The sequence below is a fragment of the Pinus tabuliformis genome, chromosome 3_2 (genome assembly GCF_031772625.1).
Source record: "Pinus tabuliformis cultivar Carrire ecotype Pingquan chromosome 3_2, CPIR1, whole genome shotgun sequence".
Classification (NCBI taxonomy): domain Eukaryota; kingdom Viridiplantae; phylum Streptophyta; class Pinopsida; order Pinales; family Pinaceae; genus Pinus; species Pinus tabuliformis.
Genome location: NC_142302.1, coordinates 451829423 through 451856278, shown reverse-complemented (window position 1 = coordinate 451856278; position 26856 = coordinate 451829423). Strand labels below are relative to the sequence as shown.

The window sequence follows — 26856 nt, the reverse complement described above, 5'->3', positions numbered from 1 at the left end:
CATAGAGGGTGAATGCTCAACAATCAAAGTATTAAGAAGCATCTCAAAAGGTCTTCATACATAAAAAAAATCATTATTGAAATTGTTACAAAGTATTGAAATAGAAGCTCAAATAGTTCCAACCATTCACAACAATGTTTTTTTTTCATAGACTTAGAAAGGGATATAGGCTTGATGTCGTTTGGCAAAAAAAGTAGGTGCCTTGTTTGTATTTATAGGGATGTCCTATTTGAGGTTGGGTCATGAGTTTTTGATACGTGTTATAGGTTGTTACATATATCTCAAGGGGTATAGTGGTAACTAGTCAATTTGATCTTAGACCTAGTCCAAATCAACTCTATCTCGTGATTGATCCTCTTGGTGATATCTATATATATAATCCAATTCTAAGGTCACGACCAAGCTAGACACCAAATTGGTGTATGAGACCCTCTTATTTGTGGGACAAGGGACCCAACTCTACGCAATGATTTGACTGCTAAGTCTACAACGTCATACATACTCTACCCCCTCTGGTTTTGAACCTGTGACTTCTTAGGAGGAAACACATGCTCTTAACCATTAGGCCCATAAGATGCCAACTTTCTTATATATATCAGATGACAAATATTTTTTTTTAAAGAAAACTTTAACTAAAAATAAATATAAGACATTTTTACAAAAATAAAATAAAATATGCAAATAACAAACATTTTGCAAAAAAAAAGTTTGTAAGATAATTGTTGTAAATAATAACATATAAAACAATAAAGAAAATTACCTTTAAACAAATACATAGTAACATAACCAAATGAATATAAAAATGGAGTTGTCTTTAGTGCGACTTTTGGAAGTTTTTCCGGTGGGTTTTTCCGATATAATTTCTCTAAAATCTCGGTAGGATTTATTGAAATCACAAGTTTGATGGGTAACCCATGCACAATCTAAGTGCCCTAGAGGTTTTTGAGGGCGTTGAATTCATATATATAGTAAAAAAACCAGTTTAAATAACACAAATCAAGATTTCGCTTCAAAATTTTCCACCAGATTCTAACACTGGAAAGTCCAAAAAACCTAACTAAAAATAACTCCTATAAAAATTACTTTTAAAAAACATATACAAGTGTTCACACATCTCCATAAATTGCTTTTAAGAAACATAAGTAAGTGTTCACACATCTCATAAAAAAATGTTTAGGTTGTGATGGTTAAGTTTGCATTTAGGAGTATATTATAATAGTTTTTGAGGTGGAATTATCACATATTGACAACTTTAAAATATGAGGTTGCATGGATCAAGCTTTCATTCCTTCGACCAACGATGATTAGGTTGCTCCTCATTCTTTGAGATGATGTGAGTGAGCGAGAACATTCAAAGATTTTGGAAGATGAATATTAAATAATTGTGGTAATGTTCCCACATCTCTTAAGCAATATGATCAATATGGCGTCTTAGCCCTTCGATATCTAGAATTTATGAATTTGACCAATATAAAAAGAGTTGATAAGAGACTTCGATCTTGATATTTTAGTTCTTTCTAAGTTAAAGTTTTGGTCATGTGATTCATTTTGATTGAATTTTTTAGGATTTATTTTGAGTTTTTTTTAATAGATATTTTAAGTTAGTTAGTGTATTTTATTATCAAATAAAGATTTTTCATGATTAATATAGATGTAACATATCTTATATTTCTTTAATTTTATTATGATTTTGAAAATAATTTATTATTATTAAAATATAACCATTAATAAACAAATTTTATTTAAACAAAATCTTTAATTTTAATTAGCAAATATTTAACAATATCATTTGATAAGGATTCCCAAGTGATTGGATGATTAATTTAGCAATACCTTTGTTTAAAAGTGGAGATATTAATATCCTTCCAACTATAGAATGATTATGATAAATTCGCTGTTTGCAAAACTTTTTGACAATATGGTAGAAAATAGAATTAGCAAGTGGACAAAAGTAAAAGAAAAGAGGGCAAAGGGACAAGCGGGTTTTAGGCCAAAGCACTCTACGGTGGATCATGGTATCACACTAAGACACATTATTGAAAAGGTTTGGGGGGACAAAGGAGAAGTATTTCACTACTTTGTTGACTTCAAAAAGGCATTTGGCATAGTCCCTAGAGATAAGTTGTGGCGTAGAATGGAAGAACTTGAAATTCCTTTGCATTATAGAGCCGTTGTCCATAGTCTCTATGAAGAGGTGAAAGTCAAAATTAGAACCTCAACAGACATTTTAGAAAGCTATAGAAGTAACATTGGAGTCAAACAAGGCTACCCTTTATCCCCTAATTTTTTTTTTTGTTTATATATTGATAAAACTGGAAGAGTGGCTAAATTTGCAAGGTGGAGATGGTGTTCGGTTGGGGGAGTTTGTATAAAACTTCTTTTACATGCTGATGACCTTGTATTGATTGCTAAATTGACCCATGGATTACAGATGCACCTATATGCCTTTGAGCATTCTTGTAGAGAAGCGGGGATGCAAGTCAATACTAGCAAGACCAAAATAATGATTTTCTCTAATAAAAGGAAGCAAAGCCAACGCATGTTCTTTTTTGAAGGCAACATTCTTGAAGAAGTAAATGAGTACAAATACCTTGTAATTGATTTTAACAAGAAGCTTAATTTGGAGGACTGTAAAAAGAGAAAATTTTAGGAGGGTGGAAAGCATTATATGCTCTCCAAAACATATGTAGAGAGGCAAAGTTATGGGATTGGAAAACACTTAAAGTGCTTTTTGGACTCCTAGTTTGTCCAATGATGCTATATGGGTGTGAATTGTGGGCTAGCAACACCCCGTCTCAAAATGGAAACAAATTGAGAGAATCCAAAAACACTTGATCATGAGCAAGTTCAAAATAAAAAGTTTGGTTCCTCATGAGACACTGTTGAGTGAAACATGAGCAACTCCCATAGAAGCAATTGCTATGGTACGTCTCATAAGATATCTAAAAAGAATTGAGCAAATAACAGTAGGTAGATGGCCTAATGTTATCTTCAATGAAGGCATGAGTGAAAGAAAGAAAACATGGATGAGACAAAACTGCACGTGGATGCAAAAATGAAATATCTACCTCAATGCCTATCCCACAAAGAACAAGAGCTAAAGAAGTTTGTTATGGAGAAGTTTTGTAAATGTATATGGGAAAACGAGTTGGGTAGAAGAAGAAGTACTACGTTGAGGAATTCAACCCTATGTGTGATCTCCAACGAAAAGAGTACATTGGTGCTAGCATTCCGTGGATGACAAAGGTTCTTATTGCTCAATTAAGAACTAACTCGCATCAACTTCGGTGTGAAACAAGACGATGGAAAAGACCTACAAAAGCTTGGGAAGAACGGGTGTGTACATTTTGCATGTCTAGGGCAGTGGAATCAGGAAAACATTTTATTTTGGAATGTGATGCATTCAAAAACATCACGACAAGTTATGGGAATATGTTAGCATCGATTCCTTGACATTGTTTTTTCATTGAGAGAACTCTTAGAAAGTTGGACCAATACATCGTCAATTTGAATAAAAAATGATTGAATTGCAAAAATTGAAAAAAAAACTTATTGTTCCATAAACTATTTTTAATATGGTTAACATTAAAATATAATTTCATTTCATTTACCAAAATTTATTAACTTGAAAACTCTGGTCACCGAAAACACTACCTTATGTTAATGGGAATGGGGATGAGGACGAATCGAACTCACAATTTTGAGATTCAATTGCACATTGAATTAACATAATTAGAAAACTAAGACACATTTAAAAAAAACACAATATCCAAGGGCGAGTCCTTCGAGAATGAACAATTACGGGAAAGAAATACCATGGGCTGAACCGTAGACTTCAAGAAACATTGCAACCAAAATTTGTCGAGCGAGGGAAACCAACATAATAGATTTAAACAGAGCGAGGCAGAAGAGCGAGAAGGGACAGGAAGAGTTTTGCTTGCACGCCAGAAGGAACGCCTCAAACCGTCTTCAAATGGCTCGAAATAAGGTGAGATCCCTCTTTCTCTATCTACTGGTTCGATACTCACGGCTGGAGAAAATGATTTTGCTATCCGAATAATCCTTCGAAGGTGGTGAAGTTACTGAGGAATTTGAGGGAAAAATTGGGTATTAATTTCTGTAACTGCAATTCGACTTCACAATTCACTCCTTGACTAAACCACTTGCTCTGACCTTCACTATTCTTTAAACTTAAACTAATGATACCCGATATCTGGTTTTGATGAGACTGGCCAGCTTACAAAATACACGTGTTTGAAACACAATTCAAATGACCCACTACATGGAATTTTCATTTTATCACACCTAAGGGCAGATGGCGTTTCACAAGATCCTGTCTTTAAGCTTACCAAATATTTACTAAGAGAAATGCCCTCCAAGGATTCTGTGAAACTGACTATTCGCAAGATTACAGTTACAAAAAATGATTCTTTGAATGCTACAGTACAAGCTGATGTCGACAAGACCATACATTCAAAATTGAAACTACTCCAGTTAGAGACATCGTTATAATACCGGGAACATCACAGATGACTACAAGCAGAAACGAGGTAACGTCGAGGCGATGCCTGATTAAGGCCTATTACTATTATGCGTGGACACCATTATAAGCCACCTCGCTACCCAGATATGCGGAGATAACCTTTTTCAAATCCCCGTTTGTCTCGTTGATTGTGGAGTCCATTTCACATAATCTCGAAACTTTTTTGAATATTGCTAGGTTGGCAACCCAATTTGCGACCTAGTTTCCTGTCCTACACTCATGAATGATTTTAACTACTTCGAAGGCTTGGGCTGTTGGGCTGTGTTACTACACATTGATAATACCCTCGGTCTCCCATCAGGAGCCTATAGCTTACTAATTCAACATAGTAATCACTGGTTTGGAAATCACCCTAAAAAATAACGTGAGTGGCTTTCAATATTGAGGCTTCCGAAATCCCATTGGGTAAAGCGAAACTTTCTGCTTTGCTTTTGAACCGTGTAGGAGGAAAATGTAAAAGACATCTAATCAAGTGGCCTTCATGATTCCTGATCAGTCTTTCTGAGCCTGCTAGATTGGTGTTCCCTTTCGAGGCTGTGTTGAAATTTATCTTTATCCGTACTTCATCAGTGGGTTTTCATTTTGAAGTGCGATTGAGGTGTTGATGGCTGTTCTTTACGAGAAAGAAAATGAAGGAGACTGAACTCTTTGAGAAGATCTTATTCTATCCGGGGGAGGGGGACCAGATCTTTCATCTGCTTTCTTTACCTTGATTCTGAGATTGCTTTTTTGATGTTGGACCAAATTTGGTCAGTATGCTGGATTTGCCTTCAAAGATCCACCAGTTCCATGTTTCCCATAGGAATCAAAGGACAAGGTCCGGAGAAGAATCCCACCACATCTTTGATTTTTTTTTACATGTAGATTTTCCCCATTCAAGGAACAACTCCTTCACAGTTTATACTCCAGGACTCCTTTAAGCGCGTATAAATTCCCAACAGTCCCAGACCTGCAATGCCAGATCGCATTTTAGGAGAATGTGGAAGTTATCTTTGAAAGCCTTGCAATGTCCTGAACATCTAGGGGGGCCTACCATTCCTGTGAATCTAAGATTTTTTCTGGACAGTATCCTCCTCTTTGAAGCTAGGCATGAAAAAGCTACTACTTTCCCCTAGACCCTGGGGTACCAGAATTGAATCCAATATTTTCAAGTCTGAAGAAGCTCTACTTCCTTTAGAGCTGCAATGTACACTTCCTTTACATTGTACCTTTCCTTATCATCCTTGTTCAAACCTATAAGATCTTCCCTTGCTCTTGTCAAAATCAACCCTAACATCGGAAGCTCTCAAATCTTTGTCTTTTTACCTTCCCTCATTGAGATGGGCCGTTTGTCTGGGCCTGGCCAAACTCTAAATGGATTGGAAAACGATGCATAATCTTTTCCAAATCTGCTTTCTTTAATCCAGCTTCTCTTTCATTTTCATCATGATTTTCCCTTCATGTCGTCTGAGCTGCTTAGAGGTTCATAACCATTCCAACCTCTTGCCAGAAGAATGCGGAGTTTCCATTCCCAGGATCCCAATGGAAGTGATCCAAAATTATATATTTGCGCTCAAGGATGTTATTCCAGATGGGAGAGTCTTTTGAAAATTCTATCAGCTTGATGATATCCTCTGGATTCATATTTGGCAGGTGTTTTAATTAGAGGATTTTGGTTTCTATTCCACAAATAATTTTGTTTTTCTAACCATATCCAGGACAATTTCACTGAAAGAGCTTTGTTCATGACATCCAACATTTTTAGAGTTATTCCTCCTGTCCACTTGTGTTTACTGTTTCATGCCAAGTAAGTAGGAGCCATTTTTTCTTTCTTTTTAGATCTACACCATAGGAAATGCCTTATTAATGCTTCAATTTCTGAGATAGTTTTTGATGGAGCCATCAGGATTGAGCTCAAGAACACAGGGTTCACTGAAAGGGTAGCCTGGATGCATACCAACCTGCCAGCATGTGAAATGCTTCTATTAAACCAATGTCAAAAAGTTGTAACTTCTTCCCTGAACAAAGTTTGTGTGAAATGTTGGTTGCCTGTTAATATGACTTTTAGTTATTATGTTTTAGGACGTAGCAGATTAATAATGTCATGCTAGGACATTTAATTTAACAGTGTCTTTGCTCCCAGGTGGCCTATGTCTCTCCTAAGGAATCATGTTAACTCTGTAAACTTTTTTTGCAAGCATTTGGTCAAGGAGATGCACATTGGTGTTCAATAAAAATATATCTTCTAATATGACATGGCTTACCTTGATATGAATTGTCTTTCTGTGAATATCAGTTAAATCAAGGTTACAAAAGTAGGAGTAGGAGATTCTTTCTTACAAAAGTAGGAGTAAGAGATTCTTTTTTTGTTGCTCATTCCTCCGTCATAAGATGCTGATAATTCTAGAATTTCTTGATGGTTTTAGGAATCGCTGGTATTATTGCTTGATATCAGTCCATCAATGCACAATCACCTCCATTATGTGGAAAGAGCCATGTCAACGCTTGTACGCAGGAAGGTATGTTTTTGTTTTTGTTTCTTTTGTGTTATATACCTAACACATCCTTTTTTGTTTATGTGATAACACATCTATTTTTACGTAATGTTTACTTTCTTGGATAGTGCTGTTGAAGCATATGGAATATGGCATTCCCTTTTTCTGAATATCTTTTGATTTCATGAAAAATATTCAGTTTGATACCAATAATCACCTCCCCTCTTTTTTGAAACTTTCAATTCCTTGCTTATATTTTAAACATATGCATTGTGAGTGGAAGGGCTTTGACATTTTATGCAGATTAGAAAGTTCCATGCTGATATGCCTATGATCACTTTGGGAATGTTTAATGTGAACAGGTTTATTTTAGTAAGAGTGATGAAGTAGGGCTTGTCCTATTTGGAGCTGAAGGTATTATTCTCATCCAGATTATTGTGGTTTTTATTTACCTGTATGAAAAGGTGTCATAATAGTCAATAATGTTATTTAATTGCATGCTCTATGACAACCATTTTTTTGTGCCTTTCCCTCTGGGACGACCAAAAAATTAGGATTTGTGCTTAATACTGTTAATGTTCAAACTTATAATGAATAAATGATAACAATATAATAGTTAGTACTTTACTGTAGCACAAACAGTAAAGACAAAAACAATGTCTCTTTGACTTTGCAAAAGCATTGTTAAAATGCCTTTTTGGTTACAAATGTGATGTACTTTCCAGCGAATCAAGTGGTATGTTATCGTAATTGTTTATGTTATATTATCTGTATATTTGTATTGTTCTCATAGATATTTACTTATAGACATGACCCTTAGTTGATACCCATTCATTCATTAACAAATGTTTTTAACCCAACTATCCTTGTGTACCATATAAATTGCACGTCACTTCCTCTTCTTTCCTCACATGGTTTGTTCATGAAGCACAAATACAATTGATGGCTAAGGAATTTTGAACTAACAAGTCTTTTGGTTGTTTAGCATGTCATAGAGGTAATGTTGGTGATGGGATGCCAAATAGTGAATGCGATTTGCCAAAACCATGCATCTTTGGTTGGATGTTGTTGATATTTGTGAAGAAATCTATGATAGAATAGACACTAACAGAAGAAGATGTCAGATGTTCTAAGTGACCAAAAGGACTCCAAACACGCAATTGAGATGCCTGTTTTTAATTTTCGGACCATGGTAACCATATTTTGCACTCAGAAAATTAACCTGAACTTTGGGTAGCTAAATTCTTTTTTCAAAGGTCATGGCCAAGCCAAACACCAAATTGGTGTATGAGACCCCATTGTTTGTGGGACAAGGGACTTGCCTCCGTGCAGTGATTTGACTGCTAAAGTCTATGGAGATCTACATACTCTATTCCCCTCTGGATTTGAACGTGTGAGCTCTTACGAGGAAGCACATGTTCTTAACCATTAGGCTCACTCAAGCTGTACTAACCATTAGCCACTAAGAACATGAAAGCTTTCATCAAAACTACAACTTCTGAATATTTTAATATACATGCACATTCTACTGGAAAATATGAACAGCAAATACAGTACAGAACTTTCAATACCAGATCTATCTTCTATTTATTGAAAGAAGAAAATTACACTGCTATAGCCCAAACTTTAATTACAGTAACCTTCTCTAGTAGCTGTTCGAGATCGAGATCCAGACCCATAACCTGAAAGCCAGAAAGCCAGCCAGCTACGTAGCATAAGGGATAGGTAGCATAAGTACCAATAACATAGGCAAAGGCATCACAGCCAACAGCATAGGAAGCAAAAGGATAGACACAGGTGGGAGCAGCAGGGTCAGAGGGCAAGAGCATAGTCATAAGTAGCAAGCGTAAAGGTGGGAGAGAAAGCAGATAAATAGCCATATTATTCAGATACTTTCGTGCAAAAGCCGGAGCCCACCCCAGTTCCATTTGTTGGCCCGGAACCTTATGGAGTAGATTCAGTTCCCAACATAAGATGAAGATTCAGTTCGAGTTCGTTCTCCGGGTTTAGATGGAGACCCCGCGCCAGAACCGGCGAATGACCCTACGAAGCACCCTTAGTAGTTTTTTACCCAGGTGACCCAGCATCCTCACCACCACCATTTCGCTGAATTACGTATATAGATAAGCTCACTAAGGTTGATCCAGATCTTATAGATCGGATATATTGATTGGGAAAGAAGAGCCAGCACGATCGGTGGTAAGTAAGGGCAGGCACAATCGGTAAGTAAGGAAAGAACAATTCATCGTACTAAGTCCTTTCATAGCTAGATGAATTAGCCTGAAAGGATGAGTAATCGTACTATGAATCGTACTTCCTTTCCTTTCCTAAAGAGAGTAATTAGACTGAAATAACAATGACTCGTACTTGAAGGACTGTACATCACCATACTTCCTTTCCCACGAATCTTGTTCTCTTTCGCTCCACGCCCACCCAGATTCTATTCCAGCACTAGGCTCCTTTTGAGGCCTTCGCTCTTAACGAATAACGGAAATATATTGAACGGCTTTGCGTTCTGCTTCCTGCGGGAGTCAGTCGTCTCTACCTGAGTGTGAGGTTCCATCACTGATTACTTCTGGGTAAACCAACCGACGAATGGTAAGAGGGGGGTCACCGGTTTCGCGACTACGTCTAGCAGGTATGCACTTCGACCCCGAGCTAGGCGAGGGAGCCCTAGTGAAACGGGGAGCTTTGTACTGACTCATTTGGTGTACGGCCGGAAGATACGGGGTGCTTAAGAGTCTCGATCAAATGCTACTGAATCCACCCCTGCTACAGGAGAAACTCAATCAACTGGATCCACTCAATCTGGATTTGGACCTTAGCGATATGGTTACTCTCGCACAAACAATATATATATATATATATATATATATATATATATATATATATATATATATATATATATATATATATATATATATATATATATATATATATATATCTAAAGCATAGGGTAAGATCTTGACGCGTTAGCTATTCAATTCAATTGGTTGACCCACCAGCACCTACAAAGACCATCCTTCTACTACGTAGCGAGGTAGCTCTGGATCTGGAACTTGAATTTCGTATGATATAGGGGGGGCTGCTTATAGCTTAGATGCTGCGAGTGAGACTGAGTTTGAAACGGGCGCTTCAGCTGGATACCTTATGGTTCAACAACCTAGGCTACAAGCTTTCGAGCTGGCTTTGCTCCTGGAGGTAATGCTAGAACATCGCTTACGAATACTGGAACATAATGGGATGTCTAAACTTAGCTGCTTGGAATGCATGCAGATGCCATCATAAATTATTGTAACACCAGGGTATGTAGGAACATCACTAGTTGGATAAAGAGCTTATGTCGGAGCACTTCTAGTAACTATTGCAAATACCGAAACATAACTTATTGAATTGAAACACTAGCTAATGCACCTGACTTCTAGGAACATAATAGGATGTCGGAACATGCACTTGTGGGAACAATATTCAATGCTGGAACAACAAGGTAACAATATCTGGGAACACTAGGAAATCCCGGAACTACACTGATAGGAACTATTACGTATATGGAAACATAAGCACTTGTCGGAACATCATATCTTGTGACATAGAGAAATATTGGAACATCGCTTATAGTCGCATGTGCAGATCCGCGAACACTACTGAGAGGGCAGCCCTTTCCTGAACGGATATAAGGGAAGGAGCTGCCTTTTCCCGATTCTTCCGATCCCCCTACCCTCCCTCCGGAGCTGCATTTTATATTATATATAATAGGAAGCATTATATCTTCTTTGAGCCATTGGGGTTGTCGCCTTACGCGGGAATAAGAGAACGAGAACAATCTCTCTATCTAATAACCAACCACAAATATTCTCGATTCTAGGGAAGAGCAAAGTAACTCCTACGGAGCATGCTAGTAAACCAGTCTCTTCAAGGCATTACACGAAATCTCATCGTTCTTGGCTTGGCATGATCGAGAGGGAACGATATCGGGGCAAAGTATTGGGTCGGTGTGTTTCCCGAGGGTTACGATAGGGTTATCATCAAAAGAACGTGGTCAGTCAAAGTCATGTTATGGTAGAATGCTTCTCTTTGGTTAGCTCATCAGAGGTCAAGGGCAGGTCAAAGTCTTCGGTGTGTTTCAGGTGTGTTTCCCTCATAAGAGATAGAGGGAAGGTACTTTACATATAGACATCCAGTGATGTGCCCTAGGTGATAATGTTAAAAACCTAACCCTGATCTCCTAGATGAGAGCGCTCTGATGCATGGAAAATGCTGATAGGAATAGTGTGCCCAATTGGAGAAGACTCAGTCACAGACTCACAGGCTACAACATGCATGCACTGAGCCTCTGAACTGAAGACAAACTGATGCATGGCCTCCTTGGGATCTGTGCCCTTCCTAGAATAGATTAACCTCATCATGGAATGTGCCCTCTGCTCCTGGAGAACTGTGCCTTCTCTAAATCTAAAACAGAAATTTAACTAATGGTGGTGCATGCATGCACCCTCTATCGATCTGTCTACTTATCAACCACGCTTCTCCCAAAACAAACTAGTGCTGTGCCTTAGCTTTATCTCCCACCAATACTGTGCATATCTGGAGGTATGGACCTGCTGCGTCTAGGCATGGATCTACCAATGAAGAAAGAGAACCATATATCTACCAAACAAGGTAAAAAAGTTCTAACACCTGTTAGGGCACACAGAAATTAGAGACCTATAGTCTAGAAGCAATTGTAGAAAATCCATGAAATTCTGGTCCTAGTTCTTCCTAAAATTTAGGAGGCTAACTCCACTTGTTCTTTCAGTTCCCAAACTAACTCACACTAGAGAACAGATAACTCGGTCCTCCACAATCTCGCACTAGTCAAATTGCTTTTTGAACTCGTCCACATCACTGGAACTCGTACATGACTAAGAAGATCACAAAATTCGATTCCTTGCATTAAGGCACAAATCAAGGAATCCATTCCTTCACTACTTTCCAACACTCCCTCTTAGCGAGGAAGGGATTCTTGTGACAACCCCACCTGAAGTTCTCATGCAAATGGCATCGGAAATGCATTGTAAATATTGTACGATGAATTGAAATAGAAAATGGGGATTGAGTCAGGGGACACGAATTCTAGAGCTAGGAAGGGAGTTGTTTGTTTGGGACATCATGGTTTCTTGTGCAAGGGAGAAACCTGAAATGCAGGACAGCCATTAAGACAGGCTGGTGCAAGAATTGAAGAAAAGAGGTCTTGAGATTAAATGAGCGGAAAAAAGAGTTATGCAGGCTCATGCTGCTTGGGAAGCAATCACAAGATGTAGAAATTTTGAATAATTTAACACATATTCAATGGAGATTATCCTGATCATGTACTATTGCGGAAAACATACACAATACATAAGCTCCTCTACGTTGATCATCAATATAGCAGCATCAATAACAATAAAACATCAAGAGCATTCACACATTAACACAATATGTATCCCGGGGAAAGCATCTCGCTAAAAACCCCAAGTATCTGTATATTAATGATTGAGTCATGTAACATTACACAACATAATACTTCTCACAAGTATCTCCACCTCTGTTACACACAATACAGCTTAGATCTGATCTCCAAATCTCTTCCATTGCTTGCCTGCCTCCACTGCTCAATACCTGCTCAAGGACTGATGAGAATGGCTCACCAAACTCGTTTTTCACCTGCAAAATAGTCACTCACTCTTTGTTGGACGTGAGCACAAGCTATAATGTGGGCAAATACGTGAGCAAACTCATTGGCATACTCAATCCCTTGATTGTGCAAGATCTGGTGCACAACTATAGTCACAACTGATAGCAATCTGATTCTCTACCACCTGTCCCTGTTGAACTGAACATGCACTGACATGCAACTGAGTTAACTGATGTATTCATTAGTTGTATTATGAGTTAATAACTTGTGAATTAATTAATAACTAATTCACCCAACTCATCTCTAGGCGATTTGCCAGTTAGACTAAATACAACCAGTTTAACAAAGCTAAACTGAACACAACTCCATCAACTCCACAATCAACTCCACCAAACTCAACTGATTGAGTTCTAACTGAAGTCATGCATGCAACAACTCAACTGACTCATAAGAAAAGCGTATTTCCTTCTGACAGCTGCATGTGCCACCTCTGTAGCTCAAACTGAAGTGCTCCAAGAGAATAAGATTAAGTTTATAGTCCAAATATTATTGTGAGATAATAATATTTGACTTTTCTATTTTTGGCAGCCAGTCTAAAAATAGACTTTGATCACTCACACTGTGATCACTCACACTTTCATCAAAAATAGAAGTCCATCTATTTTTTTCCCAACTTGATCAATCATCCATAAATAGCAACCTGCAATCCATAGACATGATCCATATGTCTAAAAATAGACAGTCTAAAAATAGACTTGTGCCAAAAATAGCCTGCGGGCCCACTTAGTGAAGGCGACTCTTTTCACTAAGCTCCATCATCTTGTTGCAATCTCAACACTCCCTCTCGACAAGATATGGATTATCAGCAACCCCTATCCTGCCTCGGTGGTACTCGAATTTGCTCCTGGTGAGAGCCTTCGTCAGAATATCAGCATCCTGATCCTCCGTTGGAATGTACGAAAGTAACATGATCCTCCACTGCACACAATCTCTGATATGATGGTACCTGATGTCAATATGTTTAGATCTATCATGAAATACAGGATTAGCCGAGAGTTTAATGCAACTCTGGTTATCACAGTAAATCACAGTAGGATCCAAATGAGAACCGAACAAACCAACTAGGATCTTCCTCATCCATATAGCCTCGCATGCAGCCAAACTTGCTGCCATATACTCGGCCTCCGCTGAACTGAGTGCCACGGATCTCTGTTTCCTGCTGTACCAAGAAACTGCTGTTGATCCAATACTGAAGACCCCTCCTGATGTGCTCTTTCTGTCTGTTGGGCTCCCTGCCCAATCTGCATCCGTGAAGCCACATAGCTTCACCTCATCCTCCTGTTTGTACCACAAACCATATCCCGATGTGCCTCTCAAGTAGCGCAATACATGCTTGCCCGCCTTCCAGAAGAGCTTGGTAGGCTTAACCATATATCAGGTCGTGTATTGATCAAATACATCAGCGACCCCACCAACTGTCGATAAACAGTGGCATCCACTTCTTCTCCCGAAGTGGCATCCTCCTTCCTCCAACCTCCAGGAAGAGGGGTATCAACAGGCTTGCAGCCATGCATGTTGAACTTCTCCAGTATCTCCCAAGCATACTTGCCCTGAGAAACAAACAGTCCACCACTGCGCTGCCATATTTCCAATCCCAGGAAATAGTGAAGGAGGCCCAAATCCTTCATCTCAAACTCTGTAGCAAGATCCTTCTTGCATGACAGTATCAACAGCTCATCACCCGTTAGAATCAAATCATCAACATACAGTACAATGATAAGCAACTTACCCTCCACCACAATCTGGTATAGGTTCGAATCCGCCTCGCTCTTGGAGAATCCAAGTCCTGTGAAATAGTTGTCTATCCGTGTGTACCAAGCACGTGGTGCTTGCTTCAACCCATACAGCGCTCTCTTGAGCCTGCACACATGCGACTCGCTGCTGAAGACTTCAAAGCCTTCGGGTTGCTCAATGTACACCTCCTCCTCAATGACTCCATTGAGGAACGCAGTCTTCACATCCATCTGATGAATGTGCCATCCCATCTGCGCTGAGAGAGCAAGAATCGTCCGTATGGAAGAATACCTTGCGACAGGTGCAAAGGTCTCCTCATAATCGATCCCCTCAATCTGTGAAAAGCCTCGGGCAACAAATCTTGCCTTGTACTTCTCCACACTCTCGTCAGCTGCCTGCTTAACTTTGTAGATCCATCTCGAACCCACCACCAATTTCCCTTCCGGTCTAGGAACAATCTCCCATGCACTGTTTCTGACAATAGAATCATACTCTTCCACCATGGCGTCTACCCATGCGGGATCCTCCACAGCTTCCTCGAAAGAGGATGGCTCAGTCACAACACACTTGCTCATAAGAGCCATGTATCCAGTGTACCGATCAGGTGACTGTCTCTGCCTGCGTTGGGCTGTAGGTGATCCTACAACTTTCTCTGCATCTTGAGCCAGTCGCTCAGCTTCTGTCAAGCGCTTTCGCCCTCTGATGGTTGGCGCTACATGAGTGGTCTCTTCCACTCCATGAACCTCGTCCTGTGGCTGATCCACGTCCTGAAGCTCATCCTTAGGAACTAATAGCTCCTCATCTGCATGCAAGTGTAGCTCCCTCTCAAGCGAACACTTCATGGCTTTCTCCTCCTGAAATTTTATATCCCGTCGCACAACAGTTTTACCACTGTCTGGCAAATACACACGATAGTTGTGGGGCGTATCAGTGTACCCCACAAATATCCCAACCTCTACGGTCGGCTCCAACTTCTTCCTGACATCCTTCGTCACATGCATGTAAACGTTAGCACCAAAAATCCTCAAATGAGAAAGATCAGGCTTCTTACCAGAATAAGTCTCCTCAGGTGTACTCATGCCAAGTATCCTATGAGGACAACGGTTCCGCACATAAACTGCTGTATTGCTCGCTTCCGCCCACAAGTGAAGGGGTAGGCCCTGATCAAGCAACATTGCCCGTGCAACACCCACAATCGTTCTGTTCTTTCGCTCAGCTACCCCGTTCTGCTGTGGGTTATGGGGAGCTATGAGCTCTCTACGAGTCCCTTCTGTCTTGCAGAAATCCTTGAACTTGTCCGAGATGTATTCACCACCATTATCGCTCCTAAGAGCCTTCACCTTCTTCCCCGACTCCTTCTCGACCAGTGCTTTGAATTCACAGAACTTTGAATATGTCTCGCTCTTCTTCTGCATGAAGAAGATCCAACACTTACGAGAGAAATCATCAACAAAAATCACATAATACCTGTGTTTTGCTGTCGAAGCAACTGAGAAAGGTCCACACACGTCTGTGTGAATTCTCTCAAGGATCGTCGTGGCGCGACTATCCTTCTCGTGAAAGGTGGCTTTCACAAACTTCCCCAAAGTACACCCCTTGCACTGATCTGACTGCGCAAGTGTGCCTTTAGGAAGCCCTGTAGTGATCTGCTGCAGTATCTTCAAGGCTCCATGGTGAATGTGACCCAATTTCCTGTGCCACAACTCGCCATCATCCCGGCTCACCAATCCTTCTGCCTTGCCTGCCATTGCTGTGCATCCATCTACATGCAACTGATAAAGGTTCCTCACTCGAACCCCTATCTTCCGGGTCTCACCAGTTGTCTTGCTGCGCAGGAAAGCCTTTCCCTCACTGAAAACAACATCATACCCCTTGTCTTCTAACATCGCCACTAAGATAAGATTCTTCTTCAATCCTGGAACATGCATGACTTCCTTCAATACGAAGGGTTTACCAGACTCCCTCTCAAAGGAAATGGTATCGATACCGGTCGCACTGTATCTACCATCATCGCCCATCTCGATGTGCACTCCAAGATCTTTGTCCTCCAGATCAGAGAACAAATCTCTATCTCCCGTCATGTGAAAAGACGCACCACTGTCCAAGAACCACACTGATCCCATCACACTTGAAACCAAGCATGCGATCAATGAAAAATCAAGCTCAAACTGAGAAGCTAAGGCCTCTCCCCCTGCAGATCCAGCAGCTTGCTTGTTCTTCTTCTTCTGCGGACAATTTGTGGCATAGTGTCCGTGCTGGTGACAGTGAAAACACTTCACCTTGGACATATCCTGCTTCTTGCCTTTCGCACCAGACTGAGAAGCTTTCTTGCTCTTCCCTTTCTTTGCTTTGGCAGCCAAAGCACAATTCTCTTCATCAGCTCCCTTTGACGAAGATTCGTCCCTGGTACTCCGCCTGTCTTTCCCATCCTGGCAACTTCTCCCGACCATTGATAGAGTCCTGATAGGAATGCCAACTCTTCGGAAGACCAAGGAGAGCCAAGCTCACCAAGTCCTCATCATCGACAGTAACCCCCACACTTCCCAGCTCATCTCGACACCGAGTGAACTTCGTGAGATACTTGGGAATACTGTCACCCTTCTCGCATTTGATGTTTCTGAGTTTATCTTTGAGCGCCAACTTCCTCTGATTGCTCTTGCTTTGGTATAATTCTGTTAATGATTTCCACATCAAATATGGAGTAGCCTTTCCATGGAGGCTGGACATAATGTGATCCTTCACGCCCTCCAACAGAATCCTTCGACATTTTGCGGTCTTCTTTTGCCAAACTTCCGCCTCAGTAGCATTAGTAGGTTTTGGGATATCCGTATCTATGAACTCCTTCAGCCCGTTATCATCCAATATTGCCTCCATCCTGTCCTTCCATGCAATATAGTTTGAGCTGCCCTCAAGAGCATACTCCAATCGCAATCCGTTGAAAGACATTGCTGCGTTGTCACCAAGAAAACACTGCTGCAAATTCGAATTCCACCAGCAACCAACTCAACTGCTTCCGATCTAGAATTCGTGAGAACACAATATTTCTCGTACAGAGATTGACTGAATGGGCTTTTACCGGATATTTCACCTTCCAAAGGAAGGATGAATCTAGAGGCTACCTGGCCCGATTACAAAATCTGCCTGAAGAAATAGAATGTAAACACTTCCTGAATAGTAGATCTGATGATCAACAACTCTAATACCATGTAGAAACTTTTTCTACAATTATCTAGCTCGCTCTGATACCATGTAGAAATTTTGAATAATTTAACACATATTCAATGGAGATTATCCTGATCATGTACTATTGCGGAAAACATACACAATACATAAGCTCCTCTACGTTGATCATCAATATAGCAGCATCAATAACAATAAAACATCAAGAGCATTCACACATTAACACAGTATGTATCCCGGGGAAAGCATCTCGCTAAAAACCCCAACTATCTGTATATTAATGATTGAGTCATGTAACATTACACAGCATAATACTTGTCACAAGTATCTCCACCTCTGTTACACACAATACAGCTCAGATTTGATCTCCAAATCTCTTCCATTGCTTGCCTGCCTCCACTGCTCAATACCTGCTCAAGAACTGATGAGAATGGCTCACCAAACTCGTTTTTCACCTGCAAAATAGTCACTCACTCTTTGTTAGACGTGAGCACAAGCTATAATGTGGGCAAATACGTGAGCAAACTCATTGGCATACTCAATCCCTTGATTGTGCAAGATCTGGTGCACAACTATAGTCACAACTGATAGCAATCTGATTCTCTACCACCTGTCCCTGTTGAACTGAACATGCATTGACATGCAACTGAGTTAACTGATGTATTCATTAGTTGTATTATGAGTTAATAACTTGTGAATTAATTAATAACTAATTCACCCAACTCATCTCTAGTCTATTTGCCAGTTAGACTAAATACAACCAGTTTAACAAAGCGAAACTGAACACAACTCCATCAACTCCACAATCAACTCCACCAAACTCAACTGATTGAGTTCTAACTGAAGTCATGCATGCAACAACTCAACTGACTCATAAGAAAAGCGTATTTCCTTCTGAGCGCTGCATGTGCCACCTCTGTAGCTCAAACTGAAGTGCTCCAAGAGAATAAGATTAAGTTTATAGTCCAAATATTATTGTGAGATAATAATATTTGACTTTTCTATTTTTGGCAGCCAGTCTAAAAATAGAATTTGATCACTCACACTGTGATCACTCACACTTTCATCAAAAATAGAAGTCCATCTATTTTTTTCCCAACTTGATCAATCATCCATAAACAACAACCTGCAATCCATAGACATGATCCATGTGTCTAAAAATAGACATAGTCTAAAAATAGACTTGCGCCAAAAATAGCCTGCGGGCCCACTTAGTGAAGGCGACTCTTTTCACTAAGCTCCATCATCTTGTTGCAATCTCAACACAAGAAAGAAAGGACAAGAATTTATGAAGGGACAACGCGCTACAAGCTAGGAAGGACACAATAGTAAAGGGTTGCTGAGGAAGAAACCAAGAAAAAGGTTGAGCGCAAGAGAGAAAGAAAGGGTGTTGAAGAATGTAACTAGGTTTGGTCTTCATAATTGTATAATGAAATATATTTGTCAAAATAAATTTGATTATTAATAAAATGACTTATTAAAGTATGGGTTTCATGCTTGGGTCATCATTTTCTAGGTCAAAGCCTCCGTTGTAGGCTTCTAGGTTTTATTTTGAGTCATTGTCATTTTTATTAGACTCTTCTTGGGCTTTTGTATCATGTAAAAAGATTTATATTTGAGTCAAATAGGTCATTTGACACCTCCACACCAAGTCGGCCCTGTCCCTATAAAGTCGGCCTACATTAAGGTAATTCGACCCCTAGAAAAGGCTATATATAGAGAGGTAGTTTGATCCATTTGGCACATTCATTCAACAAGTTCGATATACAAGCAAGAGAAGTAGAAAAAGTGCGAAATAGCTAGAGAAGGATGAAGTTTGCTAGGAAGGATCTAAATCTAAGTTTTGGGCTATCTATCTCTCACACGAGCAAAGTTGCTAGGGCCGGAATTATGAAATCTACTGCAGGTCAAAGTTCTGCTGAGGGGCCGAAATTCTGTTGCTGGAAGGCTGAAGTTCTAGGTCAAAGTTGCTGCTGGGAAGTTGTCACTTGGAGAAGAAGAAAAGGTTGACTTGATGATTGGAGGAAGTCTGTGTCTAGGTGAAAAGTGTCTTGGATTGTCTCATCTTGTTCTTGAAACTACTGAAGGAAGAGTTTTCACTGGGTTTTCCCCTTATAGGGGTTTTGCCTTGGCTGTGCACCTATATCTTGTGTCTCTTGTTCTTGTGATATTCATACACATATAATTTGGTAATTGCTTGATGAAACATAATCTAATAAAGAAGTAAAACAAGCCAACATAATTCACAAGTAATTATCAAGAAGTGGAATCAAAACCCTAATTCCTACAACTATTGATTTCTCAACATGATATCAGAGCTAACGATGAAGAAGGTTGGAGATCACTTTGTTGGCCTGGAAGAAAAGGTTACTCCCTCTATGACAAGTTACTTGAAGATGGGATTCGATATCATAAGAATTGCAGGAAGCTGGATTGAAAGGATCATCTACGACTTATCTAAGAAAGTCAAAAGCGAAGGGTTCTTAGCTGCACTTACAGGTACTCTTGATGATGACAATGCATGGATCATTGATAGTGGAGCATCAAGACATATGACAGGAGAAAGTAGACAACTTCATACTCTATCAAAGGAATAGTCATCTCATGTGGTGGAGCTAGGAGACAACAATAGTTATGTAGCCAAGGGCCTTGGATTTACATCATTGACGCTGGAAAATGGAGCAAGGCTACACCTCAACAATATACTCTATGTTCCAGGTTTGAAAAAATAATTTACTTTCAATTTCTTGTTCATAAGATAAAGGAGATAGGGTTGTCTTTGTAAATGGTAAAATTTTGGTTTGGGGAAAAGATTCAAGCATTGAAAAGGCGAAGGTTATTGGAGTTCGTGAAGGAAGACTATATAACGATGCGCTCATCTCAAGATTTCCGATGGTCTTATTCTCAAGCTTTATTATAACGACGTGCTCGGACCATCCACTTTTTTGCTTTGCGGATTTTTTGGACGGTCGTTGTTGTTTTTGTTTTAAGTATTTTATATAGATCTGCGGCTTTTCGTGGTTCCGATCAACTGCGCGTGATTGAGAAGAAAATCAGGACAAGCCTGCTGGCTGTTATATGAATAGTAGATTTTGGGGCTGCTGTAGATTTGCGGTGAATAGTAGTTCTTGGGGCTGCCGTAGATCTGCGGTGATATAGATCTGTGGCTCTTCACTTCTCTTCTCATCGATTGGGCCTTAGATCTGCCACTATTCTCTTTATTGCAGTTTATAGATTTGTGGCTCTTCACTTCTCTTCGACAATCTTTTATACTCTGTAGGAGAGCATTCTTCAAATGGCTCCCAGCTTCGTGAAAATAGCTACTGGCTCAGTTTTGTCCGCCTCTGGGGGGCCAGCTCCTGCCCATATCATTAGTGAAGCCCCAACTCCCACTGTCCAGGTGGTCTAGGCCTCACTCGATGAGGCTTTGAAGTTCTTTGAAAGTGCCCTAATCTGCCGATTCAATGGTTTTTGGCCACGACTGACAACTCTCCACAGTTGGATCTCGGAGGCATGGAAGCCTCTAATTCCTGATGCAATTAATATCTACCCCTGTGCTAGGGGTTTCTTTATAATAGATTTTGAAAATCCTGAAAGCAGACAATGTATTCTAGATTCCGGCCCTTGGTTTTGGGAAAAATCAGGCCTATTCATGAGGCCATGGAACCCATCATTCAATCCCTCAACAACAGTCATAACCTCAGCACTAGTTTGGGTGAGATTGCCAAACCTACCCTTGCATCTCTGAAATTTCTCTTCGCTAAAAGCCATTGGAAATGCAATTGGGAAATTTTACTACAGGTGCCCAGAAACAGAGGAATATGCCAGAACCACCTATGCACGCATCTGTGTGGAAATGGACTTCAACGCCGGATTCCCAGCTGAAATACAACTAACCAGTAAAGACTATGTGTGGAACCAGAAACTCGATTATGAAAGTGTCCTCTTCAGATGCCGATCCTGCTTTGAGACAGGGCACCTAGCCAAAAATTGCCCAAAAGCCTCCCAGAAAAATTCTGCTAGAAAAAATCACCACAGATCTATATGGTGGGAAGGAGCACAAAAAGAACACTACACTGTCATCAAAGAAGAATACTCTCGAGAAAACTCTGAATCACAAGAAATCGGGCAAGAAATAAAAACTCTCAAGACAAGCAGGGGAAAGCCCCACCCAACAACAAAGAACTCGACAACCCCTCAAGCATCAACATTTATGAGGGCTCGAATATCGCAGAAAATAAATCTTCATTTAACAGCAAAGCAGATCTCCTAGACCAAACTTCTTCTCCGACTATCTTCAAAAGGACGAACACAATAGATCGCGAAGCTAAGACACCAATGTCCCGGGAACCAGAAGAGATGAAGGAGATGCAAGATAAAGAAAGTTAGAAGACCATAGAGAAAAAAAAGAAAGCCACAACACCAATCTCGCCAAGAAAGACGAGGAGGCAGACAATTAGAAACTAAGAAAGAAAATTATAGGTCCGATAGACCAATTTGGTCTCAATGGACGTCAACCATCATCATCATATAGAGTTATAACACCATCTCCTCAAGCCCTAGTTCACATGGAAATCAATCCTATCGAAGTATGGCATAGAAGATATGGGCATATACATTACAAGATAATTTCCTCTTTTAATCAAATGGCAAATGGCATCACTAACATCAAGGAAGACTGTGAAGGAGTATATAAGGGATGTGCTTTGGGAAAAAATATAAGGAAGCCTTTTACAAGTAGTGATACAAGGTCTAAGAAAATATTAGACCTCATTCATTCTGGTGTGTGTGGGCCTATGTCTAACAAGTCTCTTGGAGGCCATCTTTATTATGTGACCTTCATTGATGATCACTCTAGAAAGACATGGCTCTACCTTAAAGGACGAAGTATTTGAAAAGTTCAAGGAGTTTAGGTATGAAGTTGAGACCTTAACCGAAAGAAAGATAAAGACTTTAAGATCCGACAATGGTGGGGAATACACTTCAAAAGAAGTAACTGCATATTGTAAAGCAGCAGGTACTAAGAGGGAGCTCATTGTACCCTACAATCCCGAACAGAATAGAGTTGCAGAAAGGAAAAATAGGACAATTGAAGAATGTATACGAACTATGATATTTGATTAAGATCTACCAAAGTTTCTATGGGGAGAAGCAACTATGACAATAGTATATATACAAAATACAAATCCTAATAGAATCCTTGAGAATATGATACCCGAAGAAGCATTCATATGGAAGAAGCCATGTGTTGACCATCTCCGAATCTTTGGGTGTCCCGCATACATCCATGTTCCAAAGGACAAGCGAAAGAAATTACATTTTACAAGCATTATAGGGATCTTCGTTGGCTACAGTCTTTCTTCAAAAGCATATAGAATCTACATCAAAGAAGGAAGACAAATTGAAGTAAGTTGGGATGTTATATTTGGATGAGAATCATGCATACAAAAGATCTAAGGATATTCCAATTGATTCCGATGACGAAGATACACCACTATTTGAAGAAGAAGAGCATCATGATAAGACAACTGCAAACCAAGAAGAAGAAGAAGAAGGACCAAGTGAGCCGATTCAACTTGTTATCATACCCGAAACAAGGAAGAGGCCAAATTGGTTAAAAGCTACTCTTGAAGATGTCGAAGGACATGGAGCTACTAAAGGAACTTTTAGAAAAAGCAAAAGACCAAAGACATATTCAGTATGTGCAACATAATGACAAAATTGATAGAAGCTGAACTGACTACATTTGAAGAAGCTGCTCATCAAGAAGAATGGAAGAAGGCGATGCAAGAAGAAAATCAATCCATCATGAAGAATGGAGTATGGGAAACCGTTCCTAGGCCAAGTGACAAATCAAGTTTCACCTCAAAATGGATTTACAAAATCAAACATGCTGTGGATGGAAGTATAGACAAAGACAAAGCTAGATTCATTGCAAGGGGCTTCTCTCAAAAGGAAGGTATAGACTATGAAGAAACCTTTGCACCTACTGCTAGATATACTACTATAAAATCTTTGGTTTCACTAGCTACTACAATGGGATGGAATATTCATCAAATGGACCTAAAACAACATTTTTGAATGGAACCATCGATGAAGAAGTATACATTGAACAATTAGAAGGCTTTGAAATAAATAGCAAGGACACACATGTTTGCAAACTTAAGAAAGCCCTATATGGCTTGAAGCAAGCTCCTAGGGCATGGTATGCAAGGATGGATGCATATCTCTTAAGAATTGGGTTCATCAAAAGTTCTGCAGATGCAAATCTCTACATCAAGGTGGTGAACAATGAACCAGTCATTATACTACTATATGTAGATGATTCGTTTATTATAGGTGTGGAGCACATAATACAAGAATGCAAGAAGATGCTGGCAGTTGAATTCAAAATGAAAGATCTGGGACTTATGCACTATTACTTGGGTTTGGAAGTTTGGTAGAAACCTGGAGAGATATATCTGGGTCAAGGTAAATACATAATTGAGATATTGCAGAAATTTGGTATGATGGATTCCAAGCCTATGACTACTCCCATGATCACTAATCTCAAGAAGTTGAGAAGCTCTGACTCTAGTCTCGTCGATCCTACTAGCTATCGAAAGTTGGTGGGTTCTTTGATATACTTGGTAAATACAAGACTTGATATATGTTTTGCTGTAAATATTCTTAGTCAATTTCAGTTGGAGCCTCGTCATGACCATTGGATAACTGCTAAGCATATTTTGAGATATGTATGTGGCACTATACATCACTGCCTAAAGTATGATGGGAAGGAAGTCAAGTTAATAGGTTTTAAAAATTTTGATTGGGGTGGTAGTGAGATTGATGGAAGGAGCACTACTGGTGGATGTTTCAATTTGGGATCCGCAATGATTTCATGGATGAGTAGAAAACAAGATCCCGTTGTGTTAAGTAGTGTTGAAGCCGAATATGTCGCTGCATGTGAAGTAGGAAAGGAAGCTTTTTGGTTAAGAAAACTCTTGTCAAATTTGTTTGGAAAGCCTCTGGATCCTACAATAAAAAATTGTGAGAATCAAAGCAACATCAAGATGTTTGAAGACCTTGTATTCCATGCAAGGACGAAGCATATCAACAACAAGTACCACTACATTAGAAACTTGGTACAAGATGGGGTCGTAAAGCTATAGTATATTCCGATAGATGAACAGGTAGTTGATGTGCCGGCGAAGTCTCTTCCAAATAAGAAGTTTGAGTATTTTAGAAGCATGCTTGGATGGGTTGACATTACAGATTTAGTTTATAGGGAGAGATGAAGGATCTAATGGCGGATGCTTGGGAGAACATCTGGATGACCTTGATGTCTAGATCCCAAAGAGGGAGGGTGGCGTTGGTCTTGGAGCTTTGACCTTGGATACACACCTAGATCCCTAGGTTGATGGTTAGCAAGTAAGCTTGATGGTACCTAGACTGGTTGAAAGCTTGAGTCCATCTTAGTCCCACCCGGATAGATAACTCTGGTCAGGTATCTAGTCCGTAGCATTGAGTGTGCTAGAACTCTTCGTAGTTCATGTCTTTTGAGATCTTCCATGTTCTTGAATATATATGTAATTATGAATACCTCCCTAGTTAAGGGGGAGTGTGAAGAATGTAACTAGGTTCGGTCTTCATAATTGTATAATGAAATATATTTGTCAAAATAAATTTTATTATTAATAAATTACTTATTAAAGCATGGGTTTCATGGTTGGGTCATCATTTTCTAGGTCAAAGCCTCCCTTGTAGGCTTCTAGGTTTTATCTTGAGTCATTGTCATTTTTATTAGACCCTTATTGGGCTTTTGTATCATATAAAAAGATTTATTTTTGAGTCAAATAAGTCATTTGACACTGCCACACCAAGTCGGCCCTGTCCCTATGAAGTCAGCCTACATTAAGGCAATTTGACCCACAAAAAAGGCTATATATAGGGAAGCAGTTCAATCCATTTGGCACATTCATTCAACAAGTTCGATATACAAGCAAGAGAGGCAGAAAAAGTGCGAAATAGTTGGAGAAGGATGAAGTTTGTTGGGAAGGATCTAAATCTAAGTTTTGGGCTATCTATCTCTCACACATGCGAAGTTGCTGGGCATTTGTTGGGGCCGAAATTTTGAAATCTATTGCAAGTCGAAGTTTTGCTGGGGGGCCGAAATTTTGCTGCTGGAAGGTTGAAGTTGTTGCTGGGAAGTTGTCACTTGGAGAAGGAAGGGTTGACTTGGTGATTGGAGGAAGTTTGTGTCTAGGTGAAAAGTGTCTTGGATTGTCTCATCTTGTTCTTGAAACTACTGAAGGAAGAGTTTTGATTGGGTTTTCCCCTTATAGGGGTTTTTCCTTGGCTGTGCACCTACATCTTGTGTCTCTTGTTCTTGTGATCTTCATACACATAATTTTGTAATTGCTTGATGAAATATAATGTAATAAAGAAGTAAAAGAAACCAACATAATTCACAAGTAATTATAAAGAAGAGGAGCCAAAACCATAATTCCTACAAGTATTGATTTCTCAACAAAGGGGAGACAGAAAAATGAGAGATCAGGAATGAGGTGAATAGGAGGAGAAGAAGAGACAAAGCGGAGGGGAAAAAAAGAGTGAAACACGAGCTCTCTGCACGCAGAGTCGAAGAGAAGAGAAGACAAGGGGATTGGCTCTTGATCCTTGGACGTTGTGGGTTGAGCTGCTAGTATTTGGAGTCTGTAACAGCTTGGGGTCCCTAGAGGCTGTGGGTTGAGATAGAATCCCTGGAGCCCTGTAACAACTTGGGTCCCTGGAGGTTGTGGGTTGAGACAAAGGTCTTTGGAGCCCTATAACAGCTTGGGTCCCTGGAGGCTGTGGGTTGGGATAGAATCTCTGGAGCCCTGTAACAACTTGGGTCCCCTGGAGGCTGTGGGTTGAGATAACAAACTCTGGAGCCCTGTAACAACTTGGGTAGAGGCCATCCTGAAGCAGAAGCTGAGGAAGACTGGAATGAAGACCAAGGGTTAGCGCTTGGATGGCACAGTGGATTCTGGACTCCTTAGAAGGGGGTGAATCACTGTGTGAGCACCTGGGGTTGAGGTTGGGCACCTCTGGACTCCTGGTGTTGACCAAGTAAGAAGTTGCCAATTGGTGGGATCGAGGAATCAATGGCAGATTGGTGTGTTAGTCCTTGAAAGAAGCACTCCCCCTAGACTTTGAAATCTGGCTCGGGGGTGATGGTTGCAAGTAAGTGTGGC

The 26856-nt window shown here is 40.0% G+C and overlaps 1 protein-coding gene across 2 annotated transcripts in view; it reads left to right on the top strand.

Annotated features, from left to right (window-relative positions):
- Nucleotides 1-3762: 3762 nt before the first annotated feature.
- The window catches only part of KU80 (Ku80 family protein), a 196680-nt gene continuing 173586 nt past the window's right edge, over nucleotides 3763-26856 (top strand). For both annotated transcript variants that reach the window (XM_089416526.1, XM_089416525.1), the window contains exons 1-3: nucleotides 3763-3988; nucleotides 6949-7041; nucleotides 7380-7431. In XM_089416526.1, coding sequence (XP_089272652.1) covers nucleotides 3974-3988; nucleotides 6949-7041; nucleotides 7380-7431 — 160 coding nt within the window. In that variant the 5' untranslated portion in view covers nucleotides 3763-3973. The remainder of the gene's footprint in view (nucleotides 3989-6948; nucleotides 7042-7379; nucleotides 7432-26856) is intronic.